This window comes from Tauraco erythrolophus, chromosome 10 (assembly GCF_009769465.1).
Source record: "Tauraco erythrolophus isolate bTauEry1 chromosome 10, bTauEry1.pri, whole genome shotgun sequence".
NCBI classification, from domain to species: Eukaryota; Metazoa; Chordata; class Aves; order Musophagiformes; family Musophagidae; genus Tauraco; species Tauraco erythrolophus.
In genome coordinates, this window is record NC_141474.1 from 19,767,488 (window position 1) to 19,795,352 (window position 27,865).

The window sequence follows — 27,865 nt, forward strand, 5'->3', positions numbered from 1 at the left end:
GAAGGATCAAGAAGTGCTGGCTACTGGTGACAGATCAGCATACAGTTATTGTTAGCTGCCTATGCATTGTGTTAAAAAGTGGTTTTCTTAAACAATGGTGTTTTGTTTCACAAAATTTTTAAATATAATATGCATTGCTTCTTTTTCAATCTAGCTGATGAGAGAGTGCTTTTACCATAAGTATCGGTCTGATTAGGTATAAGAACTTGCTTTCCAGGATTAGATTACAGCTGTTAATTTTTTCTCTTTCATCTCTAGTGGTTGAGGATGATACAATATAGCTTTTGCAAAACAAACTGTATACCAAAAAATTAATAAATGAAAACTTCAAGAAAAAATTTTCCCTACAAAACAGCCATCTTCCTTATTTGAAGAACTGCTTCTACAGACTTGCTCTATTTTGGTTGCAGCAGGACAAAAATATTCCTATGTGTATGAAAAAAAAATGGACCATATCCCAGCTTTTTCTCAGAGATTACTCTATATATGCATCAACTGGGCCCAGGTAACAATTAGATCCCTAAAATATCAATTTAAAGAGGTTATTCTTGAAGATAGAAGTATTTACAGGATAATAGCAATACTATGTATGTTGAATTAGCTTAGCTACTACTTGTGCTGCTTTTTTCTTCTTTCTTTTTTAAATTTGCAGTTGCCACAAGACTTTTGTGTGTGAAGACATGTAAGACATCTTGCTTTTACTTTCTTGCTTTCTACCCCCATCTAATTTGCGAGAGAAGTAGATGACAAGATAGGAAAGATTTGATATAGTTTAATCCAAAAACTGATCCCAAAAGAAATGTTCAAATTATCTGATGATTGATTTGTTGCTTTTAGACAATACATCTGACCTCTAGTATTCACTATTGCTCAGAAAAGTTGCACTGTAATTATAAAAAAAATAAAAAAAATCCCATTGTATACATTGTGTTCTAGTTTTCACACTGACACCGTACTTGTGTTCCTTTATTCAAGTTTTCAGTTGTGCAAGGTGTACCGCTAACTGGAATGCATAAGAGGTACATTTGTTTTAAAGAAATGTTCAATGATAAAAAATTAATTACAACTGTATGGAAGAGCTTACCAACACCATAGTGAAAAATTTGTCACTTGAGGCACAAAACATGCTTGTTCCCTTGAACATTATAATAGATTTTCAATTACAAAAAAGGAGAAAGGAGATATTTCTTGCTCATGTTCCCCCCCGCAAATGTAGTCTTCTGCAGCGAGGTGGATGGCAGTTCCCAAAATAGAGGTTACACAACCCCACGTGGCCCAGATGAAATCTGTTTGAAAAAGTCAAGACTTGTGGGACTGACAACCCAGGCAGAGCAGTTGCTTGTGGGAGGTTCTAGAAACTGCTAGAATAGAAAATAAATATTAATCTGTGGTTGTTAAAACAGTGTTTGCCACAAATCGCACTCCTGCAGTTAATCTTATAACCAAAAGCATTGTGGGAACAGGAATAAAGTGACTGAATAACCAGTATGTTGTAGATATTGAATTAGAATTGGATTCGTGTTTTTTGTGTCACTTAAAGTCCATGGTTTATTACGTTGCCTGAAGTTACCCCTTCAGAAATAACCTCCAACTCAGAAACCCCTGTGTATTTTTCTTGCCTTTTTTTTTGTTGATGTCCTTGCCCTCCTGCTCACTTTGGAAGATCGTGTAATGTTTTTCAGGGGTTAAACAGAACTCATTCATCCCTTTTTGTGATTATACAATCTATTATCATGCTCAGAAAGGGCAAACGTGTGTTGTGCATCTCCACTTGTCTCTGTGCCCCGACGTTTCTAGAACAGAACACTTGTGTGTGTTCCTGGGCTGTCAATGTAAATCAGCGATGAAGCTGGCTGCAAGCCTATATCAGTTCAGGTACTTGGCTGCATTTTCTACTTGGCTCCTTAGGAAATGCAAAGGTTCTAGCTGACCTGTACTCTCATTCCCCTGCTTTGCTGCTAAAAGTTTCTGTGGCTTTTACTTTTTCACATTTAGCTGTCATTTACCTTGGAAGATAAAATATTTACAGATTGCTTATGAAATCTTTGTTCATTTAAAATATATTCCTGGTCAGTGTGACCAGAGCTGAAAGGACATGCTGATCCTCTGATGTATTTAAACAAATAAATACATATATTCCATATATATGGGTTTTCAGTAGGATGTTAAATGTGCTTTTGTGCACATATGAATGTAAGAATAGCAAGGGGTTTAGCTGTTCTCATCTCCTGTCTACAGGGGTGGCTATAAACCAATGCTGAGGGAAGAGAAAGAGGACCATGAACATGTGTCACTGACTCTGCTTTGTTAATTGGGCCACTATCAGTTAGATAACAGTTTGGGTCAGATGCCAGGGCAGCATAACCCAAGCAAAATCAACCTAATCTGTGGCAGGACCAAATACCAGCAGCCAGCTGTGACACAATCTAGGAAATGAAGTAACGTGTTTATTGTAAATTTATTGTAAACGACCTAGTAAAATTGTTTTACTAGGATAAGTAAAAACTTTTGAACAATCTAGCAAAGGGCTTAGATGAGAAAATCAGTGAAATGCCAAAGTATGACTTGATTTCTATTATTCCATCTGAAGAGAAGATACGATTGCAAAAAGGGAAGTGTTTACATAAACTGATAAAAAACTTGAGAATTCAGCAGAACGCAGCCACGTGTTCCTGAGCTTTCTTCCATAAAAGTCTCACCACGTCTGGCGGAGCCCCATTCACCTTCGCTATGAGGGGAATCATACTTGCACTAGCGCTCACCCTTGTAGGTAAGCCTATCTATCCCTTCTTCATCTCCCTTTCCTAAAATTTCCTTATGTTCAGTGGCAATGATTGGATCTAAACTGAATGTTACTTACCTGTTTTTCCATCTCTTTTTGCAGGTAGCCAGAAGTTTGACATTGGTAAGTAAATGCCCAACCTTCTGTTGGTGACTTTTTTGTGATCTTTTGTGATTAGAACGTGTTTGCAAGTATTGTGAAAATGGTTATTGTTCCCCACAGACCCTGGATTCAGTAGCAGAAAGAGCTACTTGTACAGCTATGAAGGCTGGGTGTTGAACGGGCTTCAAGAAAAAAGTGTAGCCAAAGCCGGTGTGTTCTTCAGCAGCAAACTAGAGATCAGTGGGCTGTCAGAGAACACTTACCTCCTCAAGGTACCGTGTCTTCGTCCAAACGTACAGTGAACTATAAATCACAGTCATAATTGTATCTGGCTAATCTGTGGTTTAGGACAGCTGTAGGAAACACAACTGGAGACTGAGCGCTGTAGATGTCCGAGAATGATCTGCAAGCTAAAGTTTCAGAAGGGGCAAGTGATTTGGCATCCAGTCACTTAACAGTGTTCGTTGTGGAAGTTGTTCATAGCAAGTGTTCCTCAAGACTTTGTGTCAGAAAGAGAAGTGCCAAAGTCAGGGGTTCTGTTAGAAAATGGTTATTTCTAACTCAAGGTACTCAAGCCTGCTCTGAGTTTAAGATTTGATCCTAGTCTCAACACACGTTTCCAACTTCTGTAAGAAGCCAGGACTTGAGTATGTAAAATCATTGTCATGCAGGCAATTAATAAACATAGACTTAAAAAATGATAAAAACTAAAGATAAAAAGTGATAAAAATTAAATATAAGAAGTGATAAGTGATAAAGATTTAAAAGTGAAAAGCCTCAAAAAGGAACATATAGTAATATTTAGTGCTTGGATAATGTAGTAAAAGATCTCTAGGTGTGAAATCAGGCCTCTGCTACATCAACAGAGAGAGGACCTGACCCATCCAAAACAAATATGTTTCAGAAAAATACTTTTATTTGTCTGTTTAATTTAGTTACAAATCAGAGCTTCTTTTTTGGGCACTGAGTTCAGTGATAGAGCTCTCACTGGTTGTAGTTGAGCTGTAGATTTTCTTTTACTGATGAGGGCAAGATGTCAAAATTATGGGCTAGGGATTGCATTTTGCACTAAAGACTTCACCCTGAAATTCTTACATGGTGTGCACCAGGCTGTGCTCTGAGGCACCTAAACTGACAGTAACTTTGCCAAAGTTACTGAAATTCCTTCTGATTTACCTTATGTCTCGGCGGGGGGGGGGGGGGGGAAGGTTTATAAATACATTGTTCATTATTTTAAAAAAGTAATAGATTGATTTAAGTGATTCACAAATATGAATTAAATATAACAACTTGTTTAGTAAAAAATATTTGGAAGCAGACAAGTTAAAACAAAACATTCTAAAACTATATCTTTTTTACATTTAGCATGATATAAACTTTTTGAACGCTGAATTTTACCTAAAGCAGAGTATTTCTTGTAAGGCTGAAAAAATAGGGAGAATTTTATTCAAATTTTTTAAATTATTTTTTGAATCAGTCTTTCTCCCTCTAGAGTTACTGTAGTAAAATGTTTAAAATGTCCCTGGGAGATAATAGCAATATATTAACCGCTTCTGTAAGATAAAACAACACTGCTGAGCCCACAGGGTATGTACTGGTTTTACAATAGCTTAAGCAAGAGACAAAAGAATAAAGTGCTGTATGAATTTCTGAGCCTACGTTTGGGAGGAAAGAGTATATAACTAGTGATTATGTTAATTTCTTCCAATCTGCTTGCATATTTAATAACAAAGTAATATTACTCACTTACTGTTTTTTTCTTAACTTCCTTCCAGATCCGCTCTCCACAATTTGAGGAATACAATGGCATCTGGCCCAGGGACCCATTTACTCGATCTTCCAAAATCACCCAGATGGTTTCTTCATGTTTCACCCGGCCCTTCAAGTTTGAATACCATAGTGGACGGATTGGAAACATTTATGGCCCAGAAGACTGCTCCGATATGTGTATTAACATAGTGAGAGGAATACTGAACATGATGCAGATAACCATTAAAAAGTCACAGAACGTGTATGAATTGCAAGAGGTTTGTTTTTTCCATTCTAAAACTACTTTACTGAAAGGATGTGTTCTCTTTACGTGCTCTTTCTTCCGGTTTCTGTTTATTTGTGTCTACTTTCAAACGTTCATCATCGAAAAATTTTCATTCACATAGAAGAAAACATATGCATATGTGTTGAATGAGCTTCCTGGGCTGAATTCGTTTTAAGACACCTGTGTTTAAGACTTAACATTCAGTCCTTTGAAGAAAAAAGAATTATTAGCCATGAATGTATTTGTTATATGGCTTCCCTGATACAGCTACTTGATCCATTTTATTTGTTTGTTGTTGATATTAATTATTTGATTACTTTTTAATTTTAAACTCCATTCCTGACTGAGAGTTGTTCACGTGTCTATTTTTTAGTTCAGTAGGATTAATTGTGTGTAATGGTAACAGGTTTCAAAACATAATTAAGACTGTTCTGTAGATCCTTACCCTCATACTACTCCTTCAGAATCTTTGTTCAGTAAAACTTCTTCTCACACAGTAAAATCCTGATATAATTGGGAAGGCTCATTATCTGTATTGATCTGCCAGGCTGGAATTGGAGGTGTTTGCCACACCAGGTACATCATCCAGGCAGACACAAAGAACAGTCGAATCTCTGTTACCAAAACCGTAGACCAAAATAACTGCCAGGAAAAACTGAAGAAGAGTGTTGGAATGGCTTACATCTATCCTTGTCCTGTTGACACGATGGTAGGTGAGATGTGAAAAGATCTTCCTAATTACAAGCACGGCTGTTCTGTTCCCATTCACTCTTTGAGTCTCTCTGTCCTCCTCCAGAAAGAAAGGCTCATAAAAGGGACTGCGGCTTTCTCCTACAAACTGAAGCAGTCAGATAGCAGCACCCTGATCACAGAAGTGGTGTCGCAGCAGGTGTATCAGATCTCACCACTGAGCGAACCTACCGGTGTTGCTGTCATGGAAGCAAAGTAGGTGGCACAGGGGCTTGCTTCACAAAGTGAGAATAATTATAGATTCTGGCAGTCCCTTTCACCCCTAGTTGAAGTGAAATGAGAATTGAGCTCCACAGCAGCTGGGTAAAGCTGCGAGTACTCATACTTGGCGTTTCCATGCTTTTAAAAATTCAGTGAACCATTCTTTTTGTACCCTGGTGAACTTGGCACTGCAATTACATGGAGGAAAAGGAGAAACGCTCTTTCGCTTGCTTATACCATAAGAATGCAACTTTACTACTCTGTCCTGAAAAAAGGCTAATTTATAGTGTCAAGAAGAAGATTGTGCACATAGAAATAAGATCATTAATTACACTGAGTTGGTAGGTCTTGTTCAGAAGACAGTGGTTTAACTTCTCTTCAGAAGCAGCTTCACTGTAGACAACTCTAATACTATTTTGTTCCAATTAGAAGGTTTTATCCATTAGCAAAACGTAAAATTTTACTGTGACAACAAAAATGGTTAAAGAGTAAAACTGATACCATCACAGTATCACTGAATCAACAAACAGCCAAGATAGATGGAGGAAGAGAGCTAATTCATTCCTCCTGTGACACTTGTCTCGTGACAGACAGCAACTCATCTTGCTTGAAGTGAGAAACGAACGAGGGAGCACCCCTGATGTTTCCATGCAGAGCTACGGAGGCCTTCGTTACCACTTCCCATCAGAACTGCCACAGATGCCACTGCAGCTAATCAAGACAAAAAACCCTGAGCAACGGGTATGGTACTTTTAAGTTTTCAGAATGTTTTCCTAATAAAAAAATTAATAAAAGAGTAATGATCATAAATTCCAAAGGATTTAATTATGTATGCCCTTTCTCTCTCCTGTTTTGTAACAGATAGTAGAAACACTGCAACACATAGTCCTGAATAACCAACAAGATTTCCACGATGATGTTCCGTACAGATTCCTGGAGCTCATCCAGCTCTGCCGGATAGCAAGCGCGGATACTCTTGAGTCGATCTGGAGACAATTTTCAGATAAACCCCGCTACAGGTATTTCATTGAATCAACTTACAAGAAACTTTTCCATTTTTTAAGAGCTGAAAGCTAAAATTAAGTTGTTGGGTTTTTTTTTTAACCTGCTTGCAGGCGATGGCTGCTGAGTGCAGTTTCTGCAACAGGCACCACAGAAGCACTTAAATTCATCAAGACCAGAATTCGCAATGATGACCTTAACTACCTTCAGACTCTTCTAAGTATTTCTTTTGCTCTCCATTTAATGAAAGCTGATGAACACTCTGTTCCAATAGCAGCAGTGAGTAAATCTATGTGAATCTTTCTTATCTGACAGCAAGCGGAATGATAATTGGTGACAGCCTTTGATTATTATGTACTGGATTATTATTAAGAGACTGGATTCTCCTCTCTTGTACTCCAATTTTGTGCAAATGTTGAACTATTAATTTCTTTCGGCATTATACATATGAGAGAGAAGTTCAGTCCTGTCCTGTGTCTTCGTTTCTCTACATGGATATAAAAGCCCTTCTCCCATAACAACTTCTGAGAATATTTCCCATTTTAGTTTGCTGGGATCACGTCATGCCTTGCACACATAAAACTTTGTCCAGTTCAATCTCTTACTTCTGAAACAAATGGTGATTTGTGTGTTATGTTTTGAATAGCTCTTTTAATTGCAAACTATTCCTATGAACTGGAAAGTGCTGCAAGTGAAAGTACTAGTGCAAACATCAAATATTTTGACACTATAACGAATCATTTATTCTGAACAGGATTTTTCCTATCTCTAGTCAGTGTTGTTGTTCTTAAATAGGAAAAAAGAATATGATGTGAGAGTGCATCATTAATATAATTGAGTTGCACATTGTTCTAAGGATATTCCATTTATAGATTGATGTTTACCCATTATCTTTGTATTTTCAGTGTTACACTCAGTTGAGGAAAACCAAAATGGTGCTATGTAAACTCACATATATTGAAACTTGTGGGGAATTAAGTTCCTAAGTGAAGCTTGCAAATAAAATGTCTACAAGCTGATTTAATTTTTTTGGAAGTGAACAATAATAATTCTGAAATTGCTCCTCTCAGATAAGCTCTGATGATTTTCCTGCTCTGAATGCTATGTGAAGCACTGTGTTAAATACCAAATATTTTTTTTCCACCCCTCAGGATTTAATGACCAGTTCTCGAATCCAGAAAAATCCTACGCTTCAGCAAGTTGCCTGCTTGGGATACAGTTCTGTGGTGCATAAATACTGTTCTCAGACCTCAGCTTGTCCTAAAGAAGCTCTTCAGGTTGGTAGCTCTTTGTCAGGTTATTCTTAATAGCTTAGTAAGGTTCATTACATGAGCTTAATTCTTTTAAGATACAGTATAAAAATGACAATTGGACTTACAAATACATATTTCATAGACCTCTTTCAGAACAAAGGCAACGAAATATTTTATTAATGTAGATATTTGCTTCATCATTGAAAACAGTTTTTCACATCGTAAGGTAAAATCCTGAGAGAAGCCATCACTGAGCGATTTTATTAAAACCAGTGGCTGTATTGTGATAGGCTTTTCAGTGGGTAAGGGGAACACTGTGGACAATCTACATATCAGGAAGAAAAGACTGAACTGTGCTTTATCTATAGCCCATCCACGACCTGGCAGATGAAGCAATCAGCAGGGGCCGTGAAGACAAAATGAAATTAGCCCTGAAATGCATCGGTAATATGGGAGAACCAGCCAGCATCAAGCGCATCCTGAAGTTCCTTCCCGTATCTTCATCCAGTGCTTCTGAAATCCCCATTGACGTTCAGATTGATGCCATAATGGCCTTGAGAAAAATAGCTTGGAAGGACCCCAAAACAGTAAGTAATATCTGTTAGGGATTTCTTTACTTAGTGAATTAGAGAATATGTACTGTAATGGTAGTTAATTTAATGGTACCATGTGTGTGGATTCAGCACGTTTGGGAAAAAAAAAAAAGGATTATTTTTAAGAACAACACAATACAGTTTTATTTTTCAGCTGATGTTTTTTTCTTAAAAAAAGAAAAGGACGCTTCCAGAAGGATATCAGCAGTGTTTCTTTATTCCTCTGTCATAACCAATTAAGTCTTGTGCTAGTTATATACATGGTGGAAATTTAGCCACCTAAAAGTCAGATGTATGATTTAACCTGCCTCAACAGTCAAGAGGATACAGAGGCACTTTCTACTAACCTCCTAGGCAAAACGTTGACATTGCTGTGCCTCTTTTAGACCCTTTCCTTAAGATTGGAGAGTCACCATTGGTCTCCTACTGAGATTGCTGGCATGGTGAGCATAGGCAAGACTCCTGCCTTTCATATAGTTTAGATTTAGCACCTATATGAGACAGCATCCACTCAGACTGTCTTTGGTGAGCTGCTGAAGCTCCCCTTTTAAAAGTGGTCTAAAATAGTGAAGCATGCTCACCAAGTCAGTGGAGTTACTCCAAAGAACTAATCTACCTTATTATCTGCCATTGTTTCTTCCCAAGTTATCCACTGATCTTTGAATGTCAGTACAGCAAAAAGCTATGCTGATGTCTTTTTGATTGTGGTGGGTTGACTCAATACATTGATACATGGATGTTTATTTCAGATTCAGTGCCAGCCCTTCACCGTGGGGCTGTTCATCCATGGCCCCTTCAGTCATCTTAATAAAACAACGTGGAATCATGCAGTAAAAAAGATCAGGAAAACTTTCTGCAGGGATAATGACCCCCTCTCCCATATTTCTTGCGGTTACATGTGGATCCAGTCTGAAAAAAAAGTCTCAATTATCGGTAATTCCAGACACTGTGTTTCTCTCTGTAGGTGCAGGGATATCTCATCCAGATCCTTGCAGACCAGTCGCTTCCCCCTGAAGTGCGAATGATGGCTTGTGCTGTTATCTTTGAGACAAGGCCTGCGCTGCCTTTAATAACAACGATAGCTAATGTGGTAATGAAGGAGAGCAGTTTGCAAGTGGCCAGTTTCGTGTATTCCCACATGAAGGCTTTGTCAAAGAGCAGATTGCCGTACATGTACAACATGTAAGTAGAGACAAGAACACAGTGAGTGATCCTCTGCAAATAGTAAGTTGTGTTACGTTTTTGTTGTGCCCGTAAGCTGAATTCAGTTTATGTTCTGATGGGGTCCAGTTTATCTCTGGATATTATTACCTTTTTCATTTTGTTTAGATCTTCAGCTTGCAATATCGCCCTTAAGCTGCTGGCCCCCAAACTGGACAGGCTGAACTATCGGTATAGCAAGGTCGTGCACATTAGTCATTACTTTGGTGAGTAAAAGCACCTCAGTGACCAGGAAACTTTTGCTTCAGAAATCCATTAGAATCATAGAATAGTTTGGGTTGGAAGGGACCTTAAAGATCATCTGGTTCCAACCTCCCTGCCATGGGCAGGGAAACCCTCCACTACACCAGGTTACTCAAAGCCTGATGAGTAAGGCCTCAACCTGGCCTTGAACACTTCCAGGGATGGGGCATCCACAACTTCTGTGGGCAACATTCTTAAGAGACATTAAGCCCTTTGGAGAAATACGGTATTCTGCGTTTCAATAAGAAATTGAACTAAATGTGACAGTCACGGATTTAAAAGTGCACGAGTAACTGCTTATTAGTTTGGGCCTAAACAGCTGAAATTTATGTAATGCTGTATCTTAGAGTCAGTAATGGAAAAATCTGCGGAAATGTGATCTTGAATGAGAAGCAGAATGGTTAGAAAAAAATGCGTCTTTTGTTTCCTTCTACCATAGATAACTATAAAGTTGGTGCTGCTGGAGATGTCTTTGTTATGAACAGCCCGGGAACGATGTTCCCATCAGCAATAATTTCCAAGCTGACGGCATATTCTGCAGGGTCAGTGGCTGATTTGGTGGAGGTAAATATTTACCTAAATCAACACTAAAGCAAATTGAAATTAAAATTGACAACAAAGTTTCTTCTCTGTAAGTATGTTTCAGATTGCTCCTTCTCATGCTGTTTTGGTAGGTTGGTGTCCGTGTGGAAGGCCTCACAGACGTCATCATGAAACAAAATATACCGTTTGCTGAATATCCCACATACAAAAAGATAAAGGAGATTGGGAAAGCTGTAGGTATTTCCAGTAACGCGGTTATATGAAGGGGTATTTAGCGAGGCTTGTTGTACTAGTCAAGCCCTGTCTCAGAAGGTAAACTACCCACCTAGCAGTCAGCTTGAGTATTTCTGTGAGAGAGAGATCTGCAGTGGGACTGCAGGGGACATCACTCCTGCGATGGTTGCGATAGCTTCTGCAAATTCTCACTCTGGTCCTTCCTCCTCCCCACCTCATGTACAGCTGCAGAAGGAGCATGGGAGGAGAACGGGGAGAGGGGCACTACAGCATGGTGTGTGCCTCATGCCTGGCAGGCTTCCTCCTTCCTCCTTTCATCTACCTCACTTAATTTACAAGGATATACCTTTGTCTTCGAGAGAAAAGGTGATTTGTTGATGTGCTTTCAAACTGGGTTTTAGTGGTACTGATGGCCCAGACCCTCTGTGTAAATGTTATTGCATCGGAATACAAAACGCTGGACAGGAGACTCTTTGTGGACATCTCAATGATAGGGGAGTACGTCTGAATTAGTGACACTGTGCTATTTTTAAAGCAGCAAAGAGACACAAGCAGCAATGGAGAGTTGCAGTTTGGTCAGTACTGGGTTTGATCACCTTGCTGAATTACTGTTTGCAAAGTGATGCATTAATGAGCCATGCTTGTTTCTCTATCTGTTGCCCAGCTGCTGGGATGGAAGGAGCTGCCAACAGAAACCCCCTTGATATCAGCCCACTTGAAACTATTTGGCCAAGAGCTGGCCTATGTCAGCATCAGTAAGGAAGTCCTGCATCAGGCTATGAAGGTACCAGGGAGCCCTACATCCTTTGCTAGATTTGACACCATTGTACTTTTAAATCTCAACACCTTGGATCTCTGTTTTGCTGCAGACTGTGCGAGAATCTGCTGTTGGGAACACAGTGATCAAGAGAATCGCCAGCCAAATCCGCAGTGGCATTGCAGGACAATGGACACAGCCGGTGTGGCTGGGAGAGCTGCGATACATCATTCCTACCTGCACCGGTCTGCCGCTGGAGTACGGGTCATACACAACTGTTCTGGCACGTGCGGCACTCAGTGGTGAGTTGGGAAGTACAAGATCAGCTGTGTGAGCTCTGAGCAGGGGTTGCGAGGGACAGGCTAAGAGGGGCTGGAGAAAGAAGTGGAAAAACAGAAAGTTAGAAAAAAAGCTAATTTTTGTAGTGGAGAGGAGGTAACGAAGATGTTTGAAGAGAAGCTGGACACAACTGATTTCTGCCTCATCTTTGAATGGATTGAAAACAGGGGAGATGAGGCAAGGTGAAAATCTGGGAAACGTGAGAAAGGTCACGGTATTCAAGACCAGAAAAAACAAGAGCTGCTTGGGGAGCTGATGCAGACATGGGCAGAATGGGGTGGCTCCTGAGAGATGCACACACAAGATAAGCGGGATTCAATGGTGATTTAAACAGAGAAGAAAATAGAGGACAATCCAAAGGGAAGTACTGGTAACATTAGAGAAGGCAGGAAGAGAAGACTGCTTGTGAAAAGGGACAGAGAGCTCTGTTTTAAAAGAATAGATATGCAAGTACAAATACTTACCAGGAAGTTAATTCAGTAGCCATACTGTTTGTTGTGGAGCAGACTTTTAATTTGGACAAAACTGACTCTTCCTTCTGCTGACACTACACAAGGAATCAAGGGTGGAGTACATGTATTTGTGCTCCTTATAGAAGTCTCGTATATGCCCACTCTGCTGCTCTTGGTTTTTGGTTTGTTAGTTTATTTTAATAATATCTTTGAACCCCTGCCCCTTGTTTTGTGGGTGGTTTTAATTTTTTTTTTTCAAAATAACAACCTTGTAGCCAAGTTGGGGAGGTATGGGTTGGATGGATGAGGCTATAAAGTGAGTGAATGCTGTATGCACTGCTGATCTCCAAGAGCAGTCAACAGATGAAAGTCTAATTGATGGCTTGTTATGAGCAACATTCCTCCATCATTAACACTTGATCATTGTCTCTTTTAACAATCTGAACTTTGGAAAAGAAGGCATCCTCAGCAAATCTGTGTCAATGATGACATTGAATTGGTGGGAGCTATCACTGCACTACAGGGTCAGGCTGGCACCCCAGGGGACCCTGACAGGCTGGAGAGGATGGCCTAACAGAAATGTGACGAAATTTGACAAAGGCAATGCAAAGTCCTTCACCTGGGATGGAGAAACCTATGCAAGTGTATAAGCTGGGCATCACCCAGACAGAAAGCGGCTTTGCAGAAAAATGCTAGGGAGGCCTGGAGGACAAGCTGGTATAGAGTCAGCACTGTGCTCTTGTGCTGATGAAGGCCAACTGCATCATTGACTGCAACAGCAAGAGCAGAGCTAGCATGAAAATGATTCCCCCTCTCTATTTAGCATACCTGAGGCTGCATCTGGAGTACAATGTCCAGTTTTGGGTCTGCAGTACAAGAAAGACGTTCACACTTAATGCGAGGAAAGATTGGAGAGCAGGGTTTGTTTAGCCTGGTTGCACGCCATTCGCTATGTCTTCTGGCTGTTCGTGTATATGAAATTTTAATGTTACACTAATTAACAAACTTTCAATTTGGGTCAGCTTTTTATTGTCTTACCATATTTTTATTTCCAGTTTCAATAAGTTGCATCAGAACTTTTGCCCGTAGAACAAGCTTTGTGTATATTTTCAGTATTTTTCAGACTCATAAAAGATCTCATGTACCCCAAAGTCCGTCTTGTTTTCTAGCCATATTTGTTGTATTAACAAAAATATTACCTCTTCCTGAAAACTGTGTCTTGCTCAAATCCTTTCTTTCACTTTCATCATGTTTAAATGTTGTTCTGTCATTTGCAGTTGATGGAAAGATGACTCCCCCTATAACTGGGGATTTTAAACCTTCTAAGTTGTTTGAATCCACCATGCAGATTCGGGCTGACATAAACCCAAGGTATGACAGGTTTATAAGGCTTTATGTATGATGGAGGGTTTTTTATGAAAAGGCAGAACCACATGTTAAAAAAGAACACCTTTCTCACATCTGACTGCTTTGCTTTCTTACAGCTTATACGTATACACAGTCGCAACAATGGGTGTCAACACCGAATACTTTCAACATGCTGTTGAAATTCAAGGCAAGATCCTGACAAGAGTGCCAATGAAGTTTGATGCCAAGATAGACATGAAGCTGAAAAATATTAAGATTGAAACAAATCCATGCCATGAGGAAACTGAGATAGTGGTTGGAAGGTACTGTAGCATAACTTCAGAATACTTCCTGTTGCTGAAACTTTTCGAAGCTCACTATTCACTGACCTCCTACAGAGTTTCTAGATAGGCAGAGTGACTTTTCAGTGTGTAGCATAACCTTTGGGATAAAGTGCAAGGAAGAGAAATAGGGGAGTGTCGTGGTTTAGCCTGGCTGGCAACTAAATGCTCCACAGTTGCTTGCTCACCCTCCCCCACTCCCAGGGGATGAGGAAGAGAATTAAAGGGGAAAAGGGAAAGAGACTCATGGGTTGAGATAAGAGCAATTTAATAATAATATGAATATCTAATGTATATGTGTATGATTATAATAATATATACAAACAAGTGATGCACAGTATCATTACTTACCACTTGGTGACCAATGCCTGTTCCATCCCAGTTAACAATCCCAAACCAGATAAATCCTGACACCACAATCCTGGTCAAGTGAAAGGCCTGAAAAGAGTGTACGAGAGAGAGAGATAGCACTCCAAGCGCCCAAGAGAGAGTGAGCAACTAGAAGAGCAAAAGCCTTCTTTCCGGTCAACCTTCATCTATATACTAGGCATGACCCTGAACGATATGGAATACTTCATTGGCCAGTTTGGCCCTCGATCCTAAGTCTAAGTTCAAATCATAAGGGGAGTTGTGGACCCTTTGTCCTGGACATGCTCCCCCCCAGCCTGTTGTGCTCCTGTACCCTGGCAAGGACACGGCAGCTGAAAAGTGTTGAAAAGGTGTTGAAAGTCAAAAGATACCTAAATTTTTTAGGAGTTTAATTTTTATGTTAGTTTGTTTATTATTTTGTAGTTTTAATTTTTATTTGTTTTTCATTTTATTGTCTTTTAGGGTTTTGAATTTTTGTTTTAAAATTAATGTCTTTCATGTTTTGGAAACTTGTTTAATTTTATCCAGATTTTGAAAACGTCCTGAGATATAAGGAACTGATGTTTGTCATGAACTCTTATTTGTATCTCTGTGCTGCCACATGATACTGATGGGGATGTATTTAATTTAATCCAAAGACAAGGGGACAGAATAATTCACTATTTTTTGTGCATATCTCAACAGACTTAAGGCTTTTGCTGTATCAAGAAATATAGGAGAACTAGGTGTTGAAAAGAGGACCTCAATTCTCCCAGGAGATCCTTCATCAAATATTGCGGAAGAACCTTTCAAACCCTCAGAGAGAGCTTCCGGTGAAGGTTTCACAACGGTAACCTATTCCTTTTTGCTTATATAGTAATATTTACCCTCTCCATGATGCACACGTCCTCAGTTTTGCTCTTGCCTATGATATGCACCCAGTGGTATTCACATACTCATCTCCAATGCAGCAAGGAGCTGACAGCACGCCAAGAAAATATGCCTATAGCTCTCAAGAAGATCGTCGCCATGGCACAGAGAGAAAAACTCATAAACGAGACATTTGTGTCAAACTGCATCATCTTGGTTGTCAGCTCTGCTTTTCCAGAATGTCACGAGATGCAAGTTTCCTAAAAAATACGTATTTGCACAGATTAATTGGAGAACATGAAGCTAAAATAATCTTCATGCCAGGTACAATGTTGAGCACGAGCCTTGTCCTTTAGGTTTGTTGGTGCTATTTGAAGCAGCATAACCTTCTAATGTGTGCCATTGGTGTGTAGTTCAAACAGATGCTGATATTGACAGAATTCAGTTGGAGATTCAGGCAGGACTCAGAGCAGCTTCCAAAATAATTTATGTGGTAAACTCGGAGTCTGAGGAAGAGGATGAATCAGCTCCATACGAGGACATTAAAGCTAAACTCAAGAAGATTCTAGGCTTTGACAATGTGTTCAAGGTGAGAGATTTTGTGCGTGGGAGGGGGGAATATTTTCCCATAAATAAAGCCAAGAATGTAAAGGTTAGCATGGAAAGCTGCATGGGAAAGCAAGGATGGGGCTAGTTTGAAAGGTGCCAGTGCCAGGCCTGCCAGCCAGTGCCACATCTGCAGGGACTGATCCTATGGGGTGCATCCAGCTGGGGCTGGACCTCCATGTTGGGCTAGATTTCAGCTGAGCAGAGTGGATCTAAGAGAGTTCTGCAGCTTCCACAGGGAGCGAGACGAGAGTGAGACAGGGAAGTTGTTCCTTGAAAGGCTGATGTGAGCAGCTTGTCTGACACCCAGAGAAGTTTTACTTTGTAAATACAGAACCAGATGTATCCCCTCTCTTGCACTTCTTTTTGAACTGTTTTTGTAGGTTGCAAATAAAACACGACACCAGAAGAAGAAACCTAAGAAAGGAAACACTGTGCTAACTGAGCTTGGGACAGACCCCAATGCAAAAAATCCCTCTAGCTCATCTTCTGCCTCCTCAGCTGTGTCGTCTTCTTCCTCATCATCTGCTGCTTCTCCTGGTCGTAAAAAGGCTGTGGATGAACATGAGAATGAGCAAGTAAAGCAAGTGAGAAACAGAGATGCAAGCAGCAAGAGCAGCAGTAGTAGCAGTAGAGGCAGCAGCAGCGAGAGCAGTAGCAGCAGCAAGAGCAGCCACAGCAGCAGTAGTAGCAGCAGCAGTAGTAGCAGCAGCAAGAGCAGCCGCAGCAGTAGTAGCAGCAGCAAGAGCAGCCGCAGCAGTAGTAGCAGCAGTAGTAGCAGCAGCAGCAGTAGTAGCAGCAGCAGCAGCAAGAGCAGCAGCAGCAGTAGTAGCAGCAGCAAGAGCAGCAGCAGCAGTAGTAGCAGCAGCAAGAGCAGCAGCAGCAGTAGCAAAGATAGTAGTAGCAGTAGCAGCAGTTCACATAGTCACCATAGCCATGGTCGTCACTCAAGGTACGTGAATGGCAGCAGTAGCAGCAGCAGCAGCAAGTCATCAAGTCACCATAGCCATGGGCATCATTCAGGACATCTGGAAGATGACAGCAGCAGATATTCAAAAATATGGGTAATTTTGTCAGTAAATTGACTAATGCCGGTAATCTTCATAAATCATATCCCTGATAGTAACTGGCTTTTTATCATAAATCAGGAAATTGAGCTGACATAGTAAATTTTAGCAACATAAAATTGCAAAATTTATTCTGCAAACACACCTGCAATCATTGGCTCAGATGTCTACTTCAAAGCATCTCAAAAGTTTCTACAAGTTTGTTGAAACTTTTGTTATAGGGAAGAAGCCATTTTTTGCCAATTTACTACTCTCTGTCAATATACATTGCGTGTTTCTCTCTTAATTTTGCAGTAGGAATGTTAATGCTTTATATAAACTACTTCGTCTTGCATTATGTGCTTGTAACTAAGCATACAGATATGTATGAATGCTAATTAGTAAAATCCTTAATTCTAAGTGCTCAGGTTTCAATGTAATTGCAGCATTTCTTTTCTTCTGAGACTTTTCCTCTTCTTGTTTTCATAATTTTCAAAGGAAGCTCATGAGATTTATCAGTATCGCTTTAGATCAGCGCATAGACAAGAGGTGAGTTTTTCTTTCCTCAGTAAATTAAGTATGGATTCTGTCATGAGTCAAATGGAAACCTTGAAGGCAACTTGTCTGTGTTGAGGAAAAATTACAGTACTGATAATATTTAGAACACCAAATCAACCGTGGTGGTTCTTCTGAGATGCGTAAAGGCAGAGTTCTTCGTGCTGTGCACATGATGCCATTTGTGGCTCTGCAAAGTAGATGCAAAGCTCTATCAAAGAGTACAAGTGACTGGGGGCGCACATTTTGGAGGAACAAAGATCCTACCGTCAAGAGATTGGGTCATTTGACTGGCTTTGATAATTTGATTTCTTGGATTGTAATCACTGTTGATACACACGGGGATAGTGATGTTGATAAACGTGGGAGGATACTTTATTTTATGGTACTTTAGTTCAGCAGAAGATTCTTATTAGGGCATGAGCCAGCCAGAAGCAACGTACTTGATTTACTTTTCCTCAAAAAGTAAAAAGTTCAGCTTTGTGTCCATTCAGTTGATCCTTTCCATTCAGTGTGTCTTCCACTTGATCAGGCCCTTCCAGAAGTAAAATGAATCGGTTCTGGTCTTTCATACTGAATCAAGAGGATGGTTCAATTCGACTTGCTCTGGTCCACTGTTTTTCACACAGGGAATTCTCATCTGAACATGTTCCTTATTTTTCTCTTCTGAGGGGTCAGATATATTTGGATAAACAGATTTTTCAGAGCTAGATCACACATACTAAGTAGGACAAAGCATATTGCAAGTCATTGAGATACTCAGGGTTGGAATGCAAGTTTACCAACACTAAGTGCCATGACAGAGTATTCTGCAGCACTGCCTAGTGCAATTTCTTCAAGCATGCTTTTAAGTTATCCTCCTGAGCATGTCTTTTCTTCTTGCAGTTCCCAAAAAGGAGAAGCCCTGCTGACCGACTTAGCAGCACGTACTCCTCTACCAGATCCAGTCATGCCTCATCTCGAGCTGCTTCCCGGGTTAGTTGCATAATTTTTAGGGGTTTTGACAGCTCGGAAGAATGGCAGAGTGGCTGTGCACTTGCAGTAATGGTACAGCTAATAATACAGGATAACGAGAAGAGAGAAATATCAACCTCTCAAGTCACAGGTATCAATTAAGAGTGAGACACATACCATAGTTCCCACAAATGCTTTCCTCTGCAGTGAGGTAAGGATCCTTCTTACTTGCACCATGACCCTTCCCTCATAGGAAGCCCACCCAACAGATGCCTGCAGAGACTGATCTTGTGACCTCTACAACCAGGTGGGAAGTTGAGGTCCTGCAGTTGCCAGTGCAATGACATTGGTGGTGGAGGCCAAGGCTAAGGGGAGCCTGAGCAGAAGGTGTGCTCCAGAGGTGACATGTAGCACCTCGGCTCCTCACTACCAACCAGACTGACGTGCAGGTTTGCTCTCTGGGGCAAACGGTGAAGTGAAGTCTAACAATGGAGTGAAGGAATTGCAGGATATAGTGTGTTTAAGGCCCTGCTGTCAAGAGGGAGGTTCTTGATGTTGAAGACAATGTCCTGGATTATATTTTTTGCTAGGGTGCTATGCAAATACAAAATTTGCCTGCCCCACAGGACTCTCAGCTGAATTGTGAGGTGAAAGTCAACAAACCAACCAGACAGGTGAAGAGCAGGACACTAGCTGGGGGATGTTATTGTTGTGAGAATGAATGATAAGTACAACTGACAGCTGATGTTCATCAAATTGAATCACTTACTTTCATTCACAGGCAAATATATAGGTATTAATAATGAAGCCTAAATCATATAGTCATTACAGTATCCTAATGATATTAATATTTCCAAAGTATCAGCTGCAGCTCAGGAAATGACACAAATTTTGTCTCGTATAAAACACGGTGATAAAATCTATCTGTACATGCAGAGGCACATGCACATTAAAGACATGCATGAGAGTTTATAGGCATGTATGTGGAATATATGCTGCTATATATTTGCAATTCAGTTGCTTATTTTTCATTTATCCATCTAGATCTTGCATCTAAAATGTTCCATGGTAACTTTTTTATAATTATACTCTTTGCATGCTTTCTTGCCCTTCTTCTTAGCCTAAGTTTTTGGGAGATGTTAAAACACCAGTATTAGCTGTTTTTCTTCATGGCATTCGTAATGATAAGAAGATAGGAGGCCTCCAGCTTGTGGTATATGCTGATATTGACTCCATCAGGCCCCGGATGCAAGTATTTGTGTCAAACCTCACAGATTCAAGCAAGTGGAAGCTCTGTGCTGATGCTTCAGTCCTCAATGCTCACAAGGCAGCGGTAAGTCTCAAAAATAATTATATACACCTGTATGCATCACAGGAAAATAATTTGCATTTAAAGATGGACCACTTCTCTCCTTTATAGGCTTACCTGAAATGGGGTCGAAATTGCCAGGACTACAAGATTTCGACTGAGCTGGTAACTGGGCGATTTGCTGCCCATCCTGCTGTACAAGTGAAACTGGAGTGGCCTAAAGTTCCTTCGAGTGCCAGATCCATAGCAGAATGGTGAGGTTTTAGTCTTTAGTGACACTTGTTCATGATATTGGTCGACTAGGAAAAATCAGCATCTACCCATGAGGTTCTAGTGGTTAAAGCACCGGCTATTATTTTGTTTTCTGATCTTTCTGAGTACTGCCTCGGACATAAAAGCTGAGTAGCTGATCATAGCCATCCTATTGTAAAGTACAGCAATCCTTTATATGGGACATAAGTACTGAAAACTGAGGAGCAGATCCTTCCTTTCACTGAACGCTCGATCAGTAAAGCAGAGTGGTCATGGGGACCTAACCTAATACAGATCCTGAAGACTCTGTATTCTACTTACACACAGAGGTGAGACAAGCCGGTTGGGATGAGTGCTGCTTCTTGTTTCTCTATTTCACCAGATCTTTCTGATTTGAATTTTTTAAGGTTTTACAAATTTGTCCCTGGGGCTGCGTTTATGCTGGGGTTCTCTGAAAAAGCGGACAAGAATCCTTCTCGACAAGCCAGGGTGATCGTGGCTCTAACTTCTCCAAGGACATGTGATGTTGTTATCAAGCTTCCTGATGTAATCATGAAATATTATTATAACTCCCCTATTTTTTCCTAGTAGAAAAATGAGACTGTTGCATTTTAATTACAGTGGGTCAATTCTGAGAAAGAAAAATTAAGTAAGGATCAGTTTGGGTGCAAATGATGCAAACAACTTTTGATTATTTTCAACCTTTTTATATTATATTCAAGAAGATTCATAGACTGATTTTGTTGATGGAAAAAGAGTGCCATAGGTACTCATAATGGCATGCATTTCCATCTGTAGTAGCTCCATAAGTTTTACCTAACCACCTTTGAAGGGGAGTAGAATTATAGAACAGGTTGGAAGGGACCTTTAAAGGTCATCTAGTCCAACCTCCCTGCAGTGAGCAGTGATCTCTTCCACTAGATCAGGTTACTCAGAGCCCTGTCCAGCCTGATCTGGAATATCTCCAGGGATGGAGTATCTACTACCTCTCTGGGCAACTTGCTCCAGTGTTTCACCACCTTCGTTGTAAAAAAATCTTCCTTATATCTGGTCTAAATCTACCCTCTTTTAGTAGATTTAGCGTAATTCATTCTCTCCCAAATAGTATCTGAGTGATGACCCACACCATGAGAGAAAACTGTAAGCAGAAGCAAAAAGCTCACAGACAGTGAGTCAAATGAATTGTGTTCACATAAAGTTTTTGCCAACCAAAGTAGAAGAAATTGAAATCAAATTCCAAATAGGGCAAAAGCTATTTTCAGCTGTTTGCTGTGAATTCCTGGTGCAAGTGTATTTTGAATGTGCTTTTGAATTCTTTTTCAGCTGATCATCTATGAAAAAGCCATGAGGCTTCCCCTGTCACTCCCTGTTGGTCCGAGGATACCAGCTTCAGAGCTGCAGCCTCCCATCTGGGATGTCTTTGCTGAAGCCCCCTCTGCAGTGCTTGAGAGTTGGAAAGGTCAGGGTCTAACCGGATTCAGAAGCATGACATCCTCAATCTCCTGAATTACTTGAGCACCTCGTGAATTTTTCTGGGATTATTTGTCTCTAGTTAATTAGGAAATGTGCTGTAATAATGTGAGGATGGTTCAACTGGGAGAGAATATTGTGCATGTAATACAGAAATCAGCATCATTTCAGGGATCAAGATACCAATTATCTGAACTGATAAAATTTAAACTTTCTGGCAATTATTTTCTGTTAGAGAAAACTCTATGCCTTTTTTTAGAATTTATAGGTGCTTAGTAGCCAAAAAACCCTGTAATTCATGTAAAAATATTACATGGTGGGGAAAAAGATAAAGCTAAAATAATATAACACTAAAAAGTAAAATATGCCATTTAATGACTTTCTTTTATGGAAAAGCAAATACTCACTGACATTTTATTTAACCAGCTTGCTGCTCAGTTTCCCACAACACTATCACAACCTTTAATGAAGTTCAGTTTAACTACACGATGCCGGCAAACTGCTACCACGTCTTGGCTCAGGATTGCAGCTCTGACCTGAAGTTCCTGGTGATGATGAGGAATGCTGAAGAAGCTACGGGCCTGAAAGCAATCAACATCAAGCTTGGCAGTCAGTAAGTAACTCCTGCCAGATGCTGGGAGGGTGAGGGACTATGGTGTCCACATTTAAACACGAAAGGAGCTTAGATCTGAGCTTTACTGCAATGATTAGCAGCCCATGGGATTTCAGCATTTCCCTTATTTACTTTCCATGCATATTGAACGTGATGCTGCTGATGTTATCCCACATCTCTTAGTGACAAGAATAGCCCTGATGAAATTTAAGTAGTTGAAATGAGCTGATGCTGTGACCAATGATGTTTAGTGGGCAGGAAAATGCCTTTGTCACTATGTGTATGAATGTGATACAAACAGGGTATGAATGCTCTTCTCCTTAACAGCGAAATTGATATGCGTCCTGCAAACGGGCAGGTGAGACTGCTGGTAGATGGGGTTGAAAGCCCCGCGAGGAACGTTTCATACATATCTGCTGGTAAGTGATGCAGCATTTGTTGTTTAATTTCCACATGTTTTAGGAGAAAGAAAAAAAAACAAAACAACACTATCAAAGAGATTCCACCAGTTTGTATCCCATAAGTATTTCTACCTTTGGTTGTAAGGTTAATATTTAAGAACATGAATTGTACTCCCTTGCATAGGAACATTTAGAAAGACTGATTAGCATGTAAAGCTCTTAAAGTGGCCAAACTAAGCAAGATATAACTAACGTAAAGATCCCTCCTTTTCACACATTACTGCAGCTCTTGCTGGAGTTCCAAATTTGAGAGGTGTGTTGGTTATACCATAAAATCTTTCTTGATTTAAACTTGTTGAAGTAGAGCTTTTCTAAAATTCACCACACATGTGTATCAATGTTTTTCCTAATTTGATTTATAGGCATAAATTCGGCTAGCATTCCGAAATCTGCTAGGAACAAATATGGAGAACTGGTAAACAGCCTGCTGGCTTCTCTCAAAGCCAGAATAAGGTTTTTTTTCTGTGAAAGGACACAGGAGAACCTTGTTTCATTTTGTGCTTTGCAGTCAGGGGCTATATATCATGCAGGTGTTTCCTGACTGTAGAGCTGTAGTATACAAATCAGGTGAAGTCTTGCTGAAATTGGGTTAGCATCTGCCAGTGCTGGCTCTGTCCTATTTGGTACATATTTGGGAAGTGATAACTGCGCTAGAAATTAATCCACTGACAGTCACGGTGCGCTTTGTAGTTTCTTAATCCATTATAGTGTAGTCAGAGCCTTGTATAGCTGCACAACTACACAGATATCATAGACAGCTCTGCAATAATTTCTAGAAATGAATATGAATATGTTAATAATATGAAGAAAAATAAACCAGAGAAAAATGAATAAATCTGTGATCATTAAAATTGTTTTCCAACTTTTTATAAACACCTATTTTCTATACATACACATTTCTACATTGTTTTTCTGTATGTTTTGTTTCTTGAATAGAATGATTGAGGAATTTCAAGGAAAAGAACATTTTAGAAACATGACAGTTGGGGTTTTTTCCTACAAAAAGCTGGATTTGGTCTGTTTTATGTTGTTCTTTGTTTTGTTTTATGTTGTTCTTTGTTTTGTTTTAATTTCTTCTTTGTTTTGTTTTGTTTTATTTTGTTTTCTTCTAGGTGCTTCTCTGTGGATCCACAGTGAAAAGCAAGGGCTTGTACTTGTTGGCCCAGCCTATGGCATTGAAAAATTGTACTTTGATGGATACACATTCAGGGTATGATTCTTCCTCTTTATAAGCTTGGATGTTGAGAAATTTTCATAGGATTCCCTTAAATCTGTATGTATGAGTGCAAGAGTATACAATGGCAAAGTCAAATGTGTGCAGGGACCCAAAAAACCCAAAAGGGAAGATGACACTACAAGGTTGGACAGTCCTGCTCTCCACTTCTCAGAAGGAGAAAGGAGAATCTGTCACCAACAAAAATACCTTGTTCTTGCAGTACAGATGTGTGTTGGGAAATGGGCCTGTGAGGGAATGGGCACTGAGCCAGCAGTGCATTTGCAAGAAAAATGAATTTTCAGCTCCTTTCCACAGTTCTTACAGCTGTATAGTTCTTCAAAACAGCAAAAATGCAGCCATTCTTTTAAGATGAATGAATGTTTTAAAGGCTGCACTAAAAATAACATGCAATGGGAGTTTAAGAAATCACTAAACCATACTGTATCTATCACCTATGCTATGAAAACATCCATCAGACAAGAGCTTCAGTATATTAACGGTCTAGACTATTAATAACTTAACATACTAGACTGGCGCAGTGGGTTTTAAAGGCTGTAACTGTAGTACCACAGGAGTTTGGCATCTTGACTGTCAGACCCTTTTGTATTCTTAGCAAAAAGATTTTAAATATTTGTGCATTGACTTATAGTAGAAGGACCTACATAGCAAAAATATGCTCCCTAGGTATTATTTTTTTTAACTGGAAGTGATTTTGATTTTTTTTCTTGAAGATTCAAGTTGCTTTCTGGATGGCAGGGAAAATGTGTGGAATATGTGGAAAATATGATGCAGAATGTGAACAGGAATATCGTATGCCCAATGGATATCTAGCTAAAGATGCAGTGAGCTTTGGGCATTCTTGGATTTTGGAAGAAAAGCCTTGTACAGGAGGTATGCAAGCTCTAATAAATTTAATATAGTATTACTGCAGTTGTATAGAAAAGGTAGAATTTACTTAGAAAATTTATAATCTGTAAACATTTTGGGAAAATGTGTTTTAAAAGAGTTCCTTATTAAATTATAGTAAGTATAAAAAGTATTAATATAGAAAGGAATAAGAAATTACAGATTAAAGAAACAAGATAAAAAACACAAGTCAGTTGAAATTAAATAGCCAAGATGAAACAAAATCTTTGTTTCAGTTTTGAAGTGTTTTAGAAGAAGATCAGAAAAAAATGTAAGAGGATAAATTCACAAGAAATGCTTTGATTTATGCACAATAGCATTTTCCAGCCAGTTTTTGATCCATAACAAAAAATAATCAAATAAGGATTAGTAATTATTTTGCTTTGGCTGACCACCTGATTTTTGAACCAGCGCAACCTACCAAGCAAAGCATTCAAGTGCATGAGCAGTTCCAGAGACTTAATTACATGGTTGAAATAAAAAAGCTGTATTTTAAGTGTTTCAGTAGATTGGGATCTTGTGGTGTGCTTGGTGTGCTCAGCTGAAGCTATGACACAACAGCATCCCATAGTGCTGCAAGGAGAACAGGCACGTTGGCCCTGTAAAGACAACTTGTCCTGGTGGGAAGGATTTCCTTGGTTGCTGGAGATGGCTTCTACATGTTTAGCTGTACATCAACTGTCATTTTGCTATGCTTTTGTAAAGAATACTGCGTGCCAAACTTGCTTTAGACTGATACGGAGTCCACATGCATACATGAGTCCACACAACAACATTCACATGAGTGGTAGTGACCATATGCTGTGTTTCCATTTCACATAAGGTGGAAATGGCTGGAATTTTAGAGAATAAAGCTTATAGTCAGGAATAAATTGTGGTTCATTTAGCTTCACACACTTGCAGCTTCTTGTACTGGGAGTCTAAAGATTGATATTACTGGCTGGCAGCAATGGCTTTTGGTCTCTCTCTGCAGTAATTCTGAGCCTGAATGACAGTGGTAATAGTGTAATTCTTCGGTGATTATTTTTATTTGTTCAGAAATCCCCCCTTTCTTTCCACTACCGAATAGTCAAAGCTTTTGAATGTGGGTTTGCAGCTATTCTGTGAGCCAGTTGACTTTGCAAAATGTTTATTATAGAGTATATGACTGTGTTTCTACATTCTAATCTAGAAACAAACCAGTTACATTTGAAATTAACTTTCTGTAGCTCCATATCTGATTAGCTGATTTGAAAAGCTTATTAGTCAGGGATGCTGCTTCACTTATGATTAAAATATAGTTTTCATAGAGGAATGTTGTTTGCAAACTGGCAACATCAGCAGATGGGTCAGTCTGGGAAGATCTGAAGGTTTTGTACATAAGGGCATAAACTATCACCCATGATTGTGTTACAGCCTGCAAACTGCGACGCTCATTTGTGAAGCTTCAGAAGACAGTTCAGCTTGTGGGTATAGAGTCCAAGTGCTACTCTACAGAGCCTGTCCTGCGCTGTATGAAAGGATGCTCTGCCACCAAGACTACTCCAGTCACTGTTGGTTTCCACTGCCTCCCAGCTGGTAAGGCAACACAAAGTGTACTGAACAGGAGCGGCACAAAGATCTCAATAGATTGTGCCTTGACTCAGTTATTCCACTTGAAATGTGTGAATAATTTAATATACCCACAGGCAGAGATGGGCTTATTGTGGTATTGATTGAAGACCTTTCCCTGTTTTCATTAATATGTAAAACTTTCTTTAGTGAGAGAAGTGGTTTTATGTTGTAATTTTTCTGTGTTTCTCACGATACCGGCATTTAAAATCTAAACTGAAGTCCTCCTCATGGTGCTCTGAACTAACAGCACAGTCATCATTGTGATTCAGCTGAAAACCTCTGTATTGCAGCCTGTGAGGATTCAGCCACATCTGATCATGTGCACACCCCAAAACGGGGATCCCCACCTGGTATATTCTTATAGAGCCTTCAGGTGTGATCCTATTTCACTGAGCTGATTTAGGCAATAGAACAGCAGGTGTGGATGTGGTTCTTGCACACAGGTGCAGTGATATAGGAGGATGGGTTTTTTTATAGCCATATCATAGATTACAAAAGATTAAATAGATATAGATTATACAGATGATAGAATCATGTCTGGTTTTCCTTTAAGACCACAATAGCCTTTCCTAAATGTATTATTAAAAAAAATCTACATGGAAGTAGTGGTTTTCCATGTAGAACTGGCTTATTAATTAAATGGGTTTCATGGAACATTTCTGCATGACTTAGACAAATATAAATATGTAAGCCAGTGAGGAGAAGCCAAGCCTGCTGTAATTAATGATTAGTGCATGGTAAATGCTGTACCTTGCAAAACTACTTCTTAAGTATACTGTTTACTTTTCATTTCTTGTTCCCCATCAGATTCGGCTACCAGCCTGACGGACAAACAGGCAAAGTTTGATCAGAAGTCAGAGGATATGCAGGACACTGTTGATGCACACACAGCATGTTCTTGTGAGAATGAAGACTGCAGTGCATGAAGCTGTACATTGCAGCACGGGAGAAAACAAACACTTTTATGTTTTTATTGTGTCGTGTAAGAAAACTCACCTTAAGGAAAAATAGAGATGCTACATTAAGTGTTTAAGGACGTGTGGAATCTTCCCAAGTAATTTAAAGTATTAAACGTTATTATTGTAGAAACTGCTATGATTGCCCATAAATATCTGATTTCGTAATAAATCCATGCATGGAAAAATTGATGAAGGCTTCCTTATTACACTTGTTATGGAAGGAGGTGGTCTGTGTTGCTTCTCCTCACCCCTCATCTCATAGACTTCTTGAGTCTGTGAGTCCTCTGTGCATCAGGGGTATGTGTTGGGTAGCTGTGGTACCAGGCTCCTGCTCGTTTCTCCCAGAGCTCTCTTCCCTAGTGCTAGGATCCTGCGCACCCGGTGCGGGAGCTGACCACCTCCGTGTGATGCAGCACCCTCCGCAGCAGCAATGCAGCGTGGTGCCCTGCAAGAGCTAGTGATGTGCCAGTGCTGCCATAGGGAACAGCGAGATCGGGGAATAAGCCTGAAAC

The 27,865-nt window shown here is 39.8% G+C and overlaps 1 protein-coding gene across 2 annotated transcripts; it reads left to right on the plus strand.

Moving 5' to 3' along the window:
* Positions 1-2,709: 2,709 nt before the first annotated feature.
* Positions 2,710-27,320, plus strand: LOC104376101 (vitellogenin-2-like). Of its 2 annotated transcripts, XM_086617253.1 has the most exons (36): positions 2,710-2,770; positions 2,885-2,905; positions 3,005-3,156; positions 4,660-4,911; positions 5,467-5,628; positions 5,716-5,864; positions 6,461-6,611; positions 6,732-6,889; positions 6,986-7,151; positions 8,024-8,149; positions 8,494-8,712; positions 9,683-9,900; positions 10,048-10,145; positions 10,622-10,746; positions 10,857-10,958; positions 11,624-11,743; positions 11,829-12,018; positions 13,785-13,878; positions 13,992-14,177; positions 15,249-15,393; positions 15,515-15,737; positions 15,827-16,002; positions 16,403-16,844; positions 16,914-17,083; positions 17,564-17,614; positions 18,506-18,595; positions 19,695-19,907; positions 19,995-20,137; positions 20,543-20,681; positions 21,459-21,594; positions 22,032-22,218; positions 22,546-22,637; positions 23,792-23,889; positions 24,627-24,786; positions 26,197-26,358; positions 27,202-27,320. In XM_086617253.1, the coding sequence occupies exons 1-36, from the start codon at positions 2,731-2,733 to the stop codon at positions 27,318-27,320; spliced, it is 5,475 nt and encodes a 1,824-aa protein (XP_086473379.1). In that variant the 5' UTR covers positions 2,710-2,730. The 2 variants fall into 2 exon arrangements, with proteins under 2 accessions (XP_086473379.1, XP_086473378.1); XM_086617252.1 differs by having other exon boundaries at positions 2,731-2,770; positions 16,403-17,083.
* The last annotated feature ends 545 nt before the right edge of the window (positions 27,321-27,865 follow it).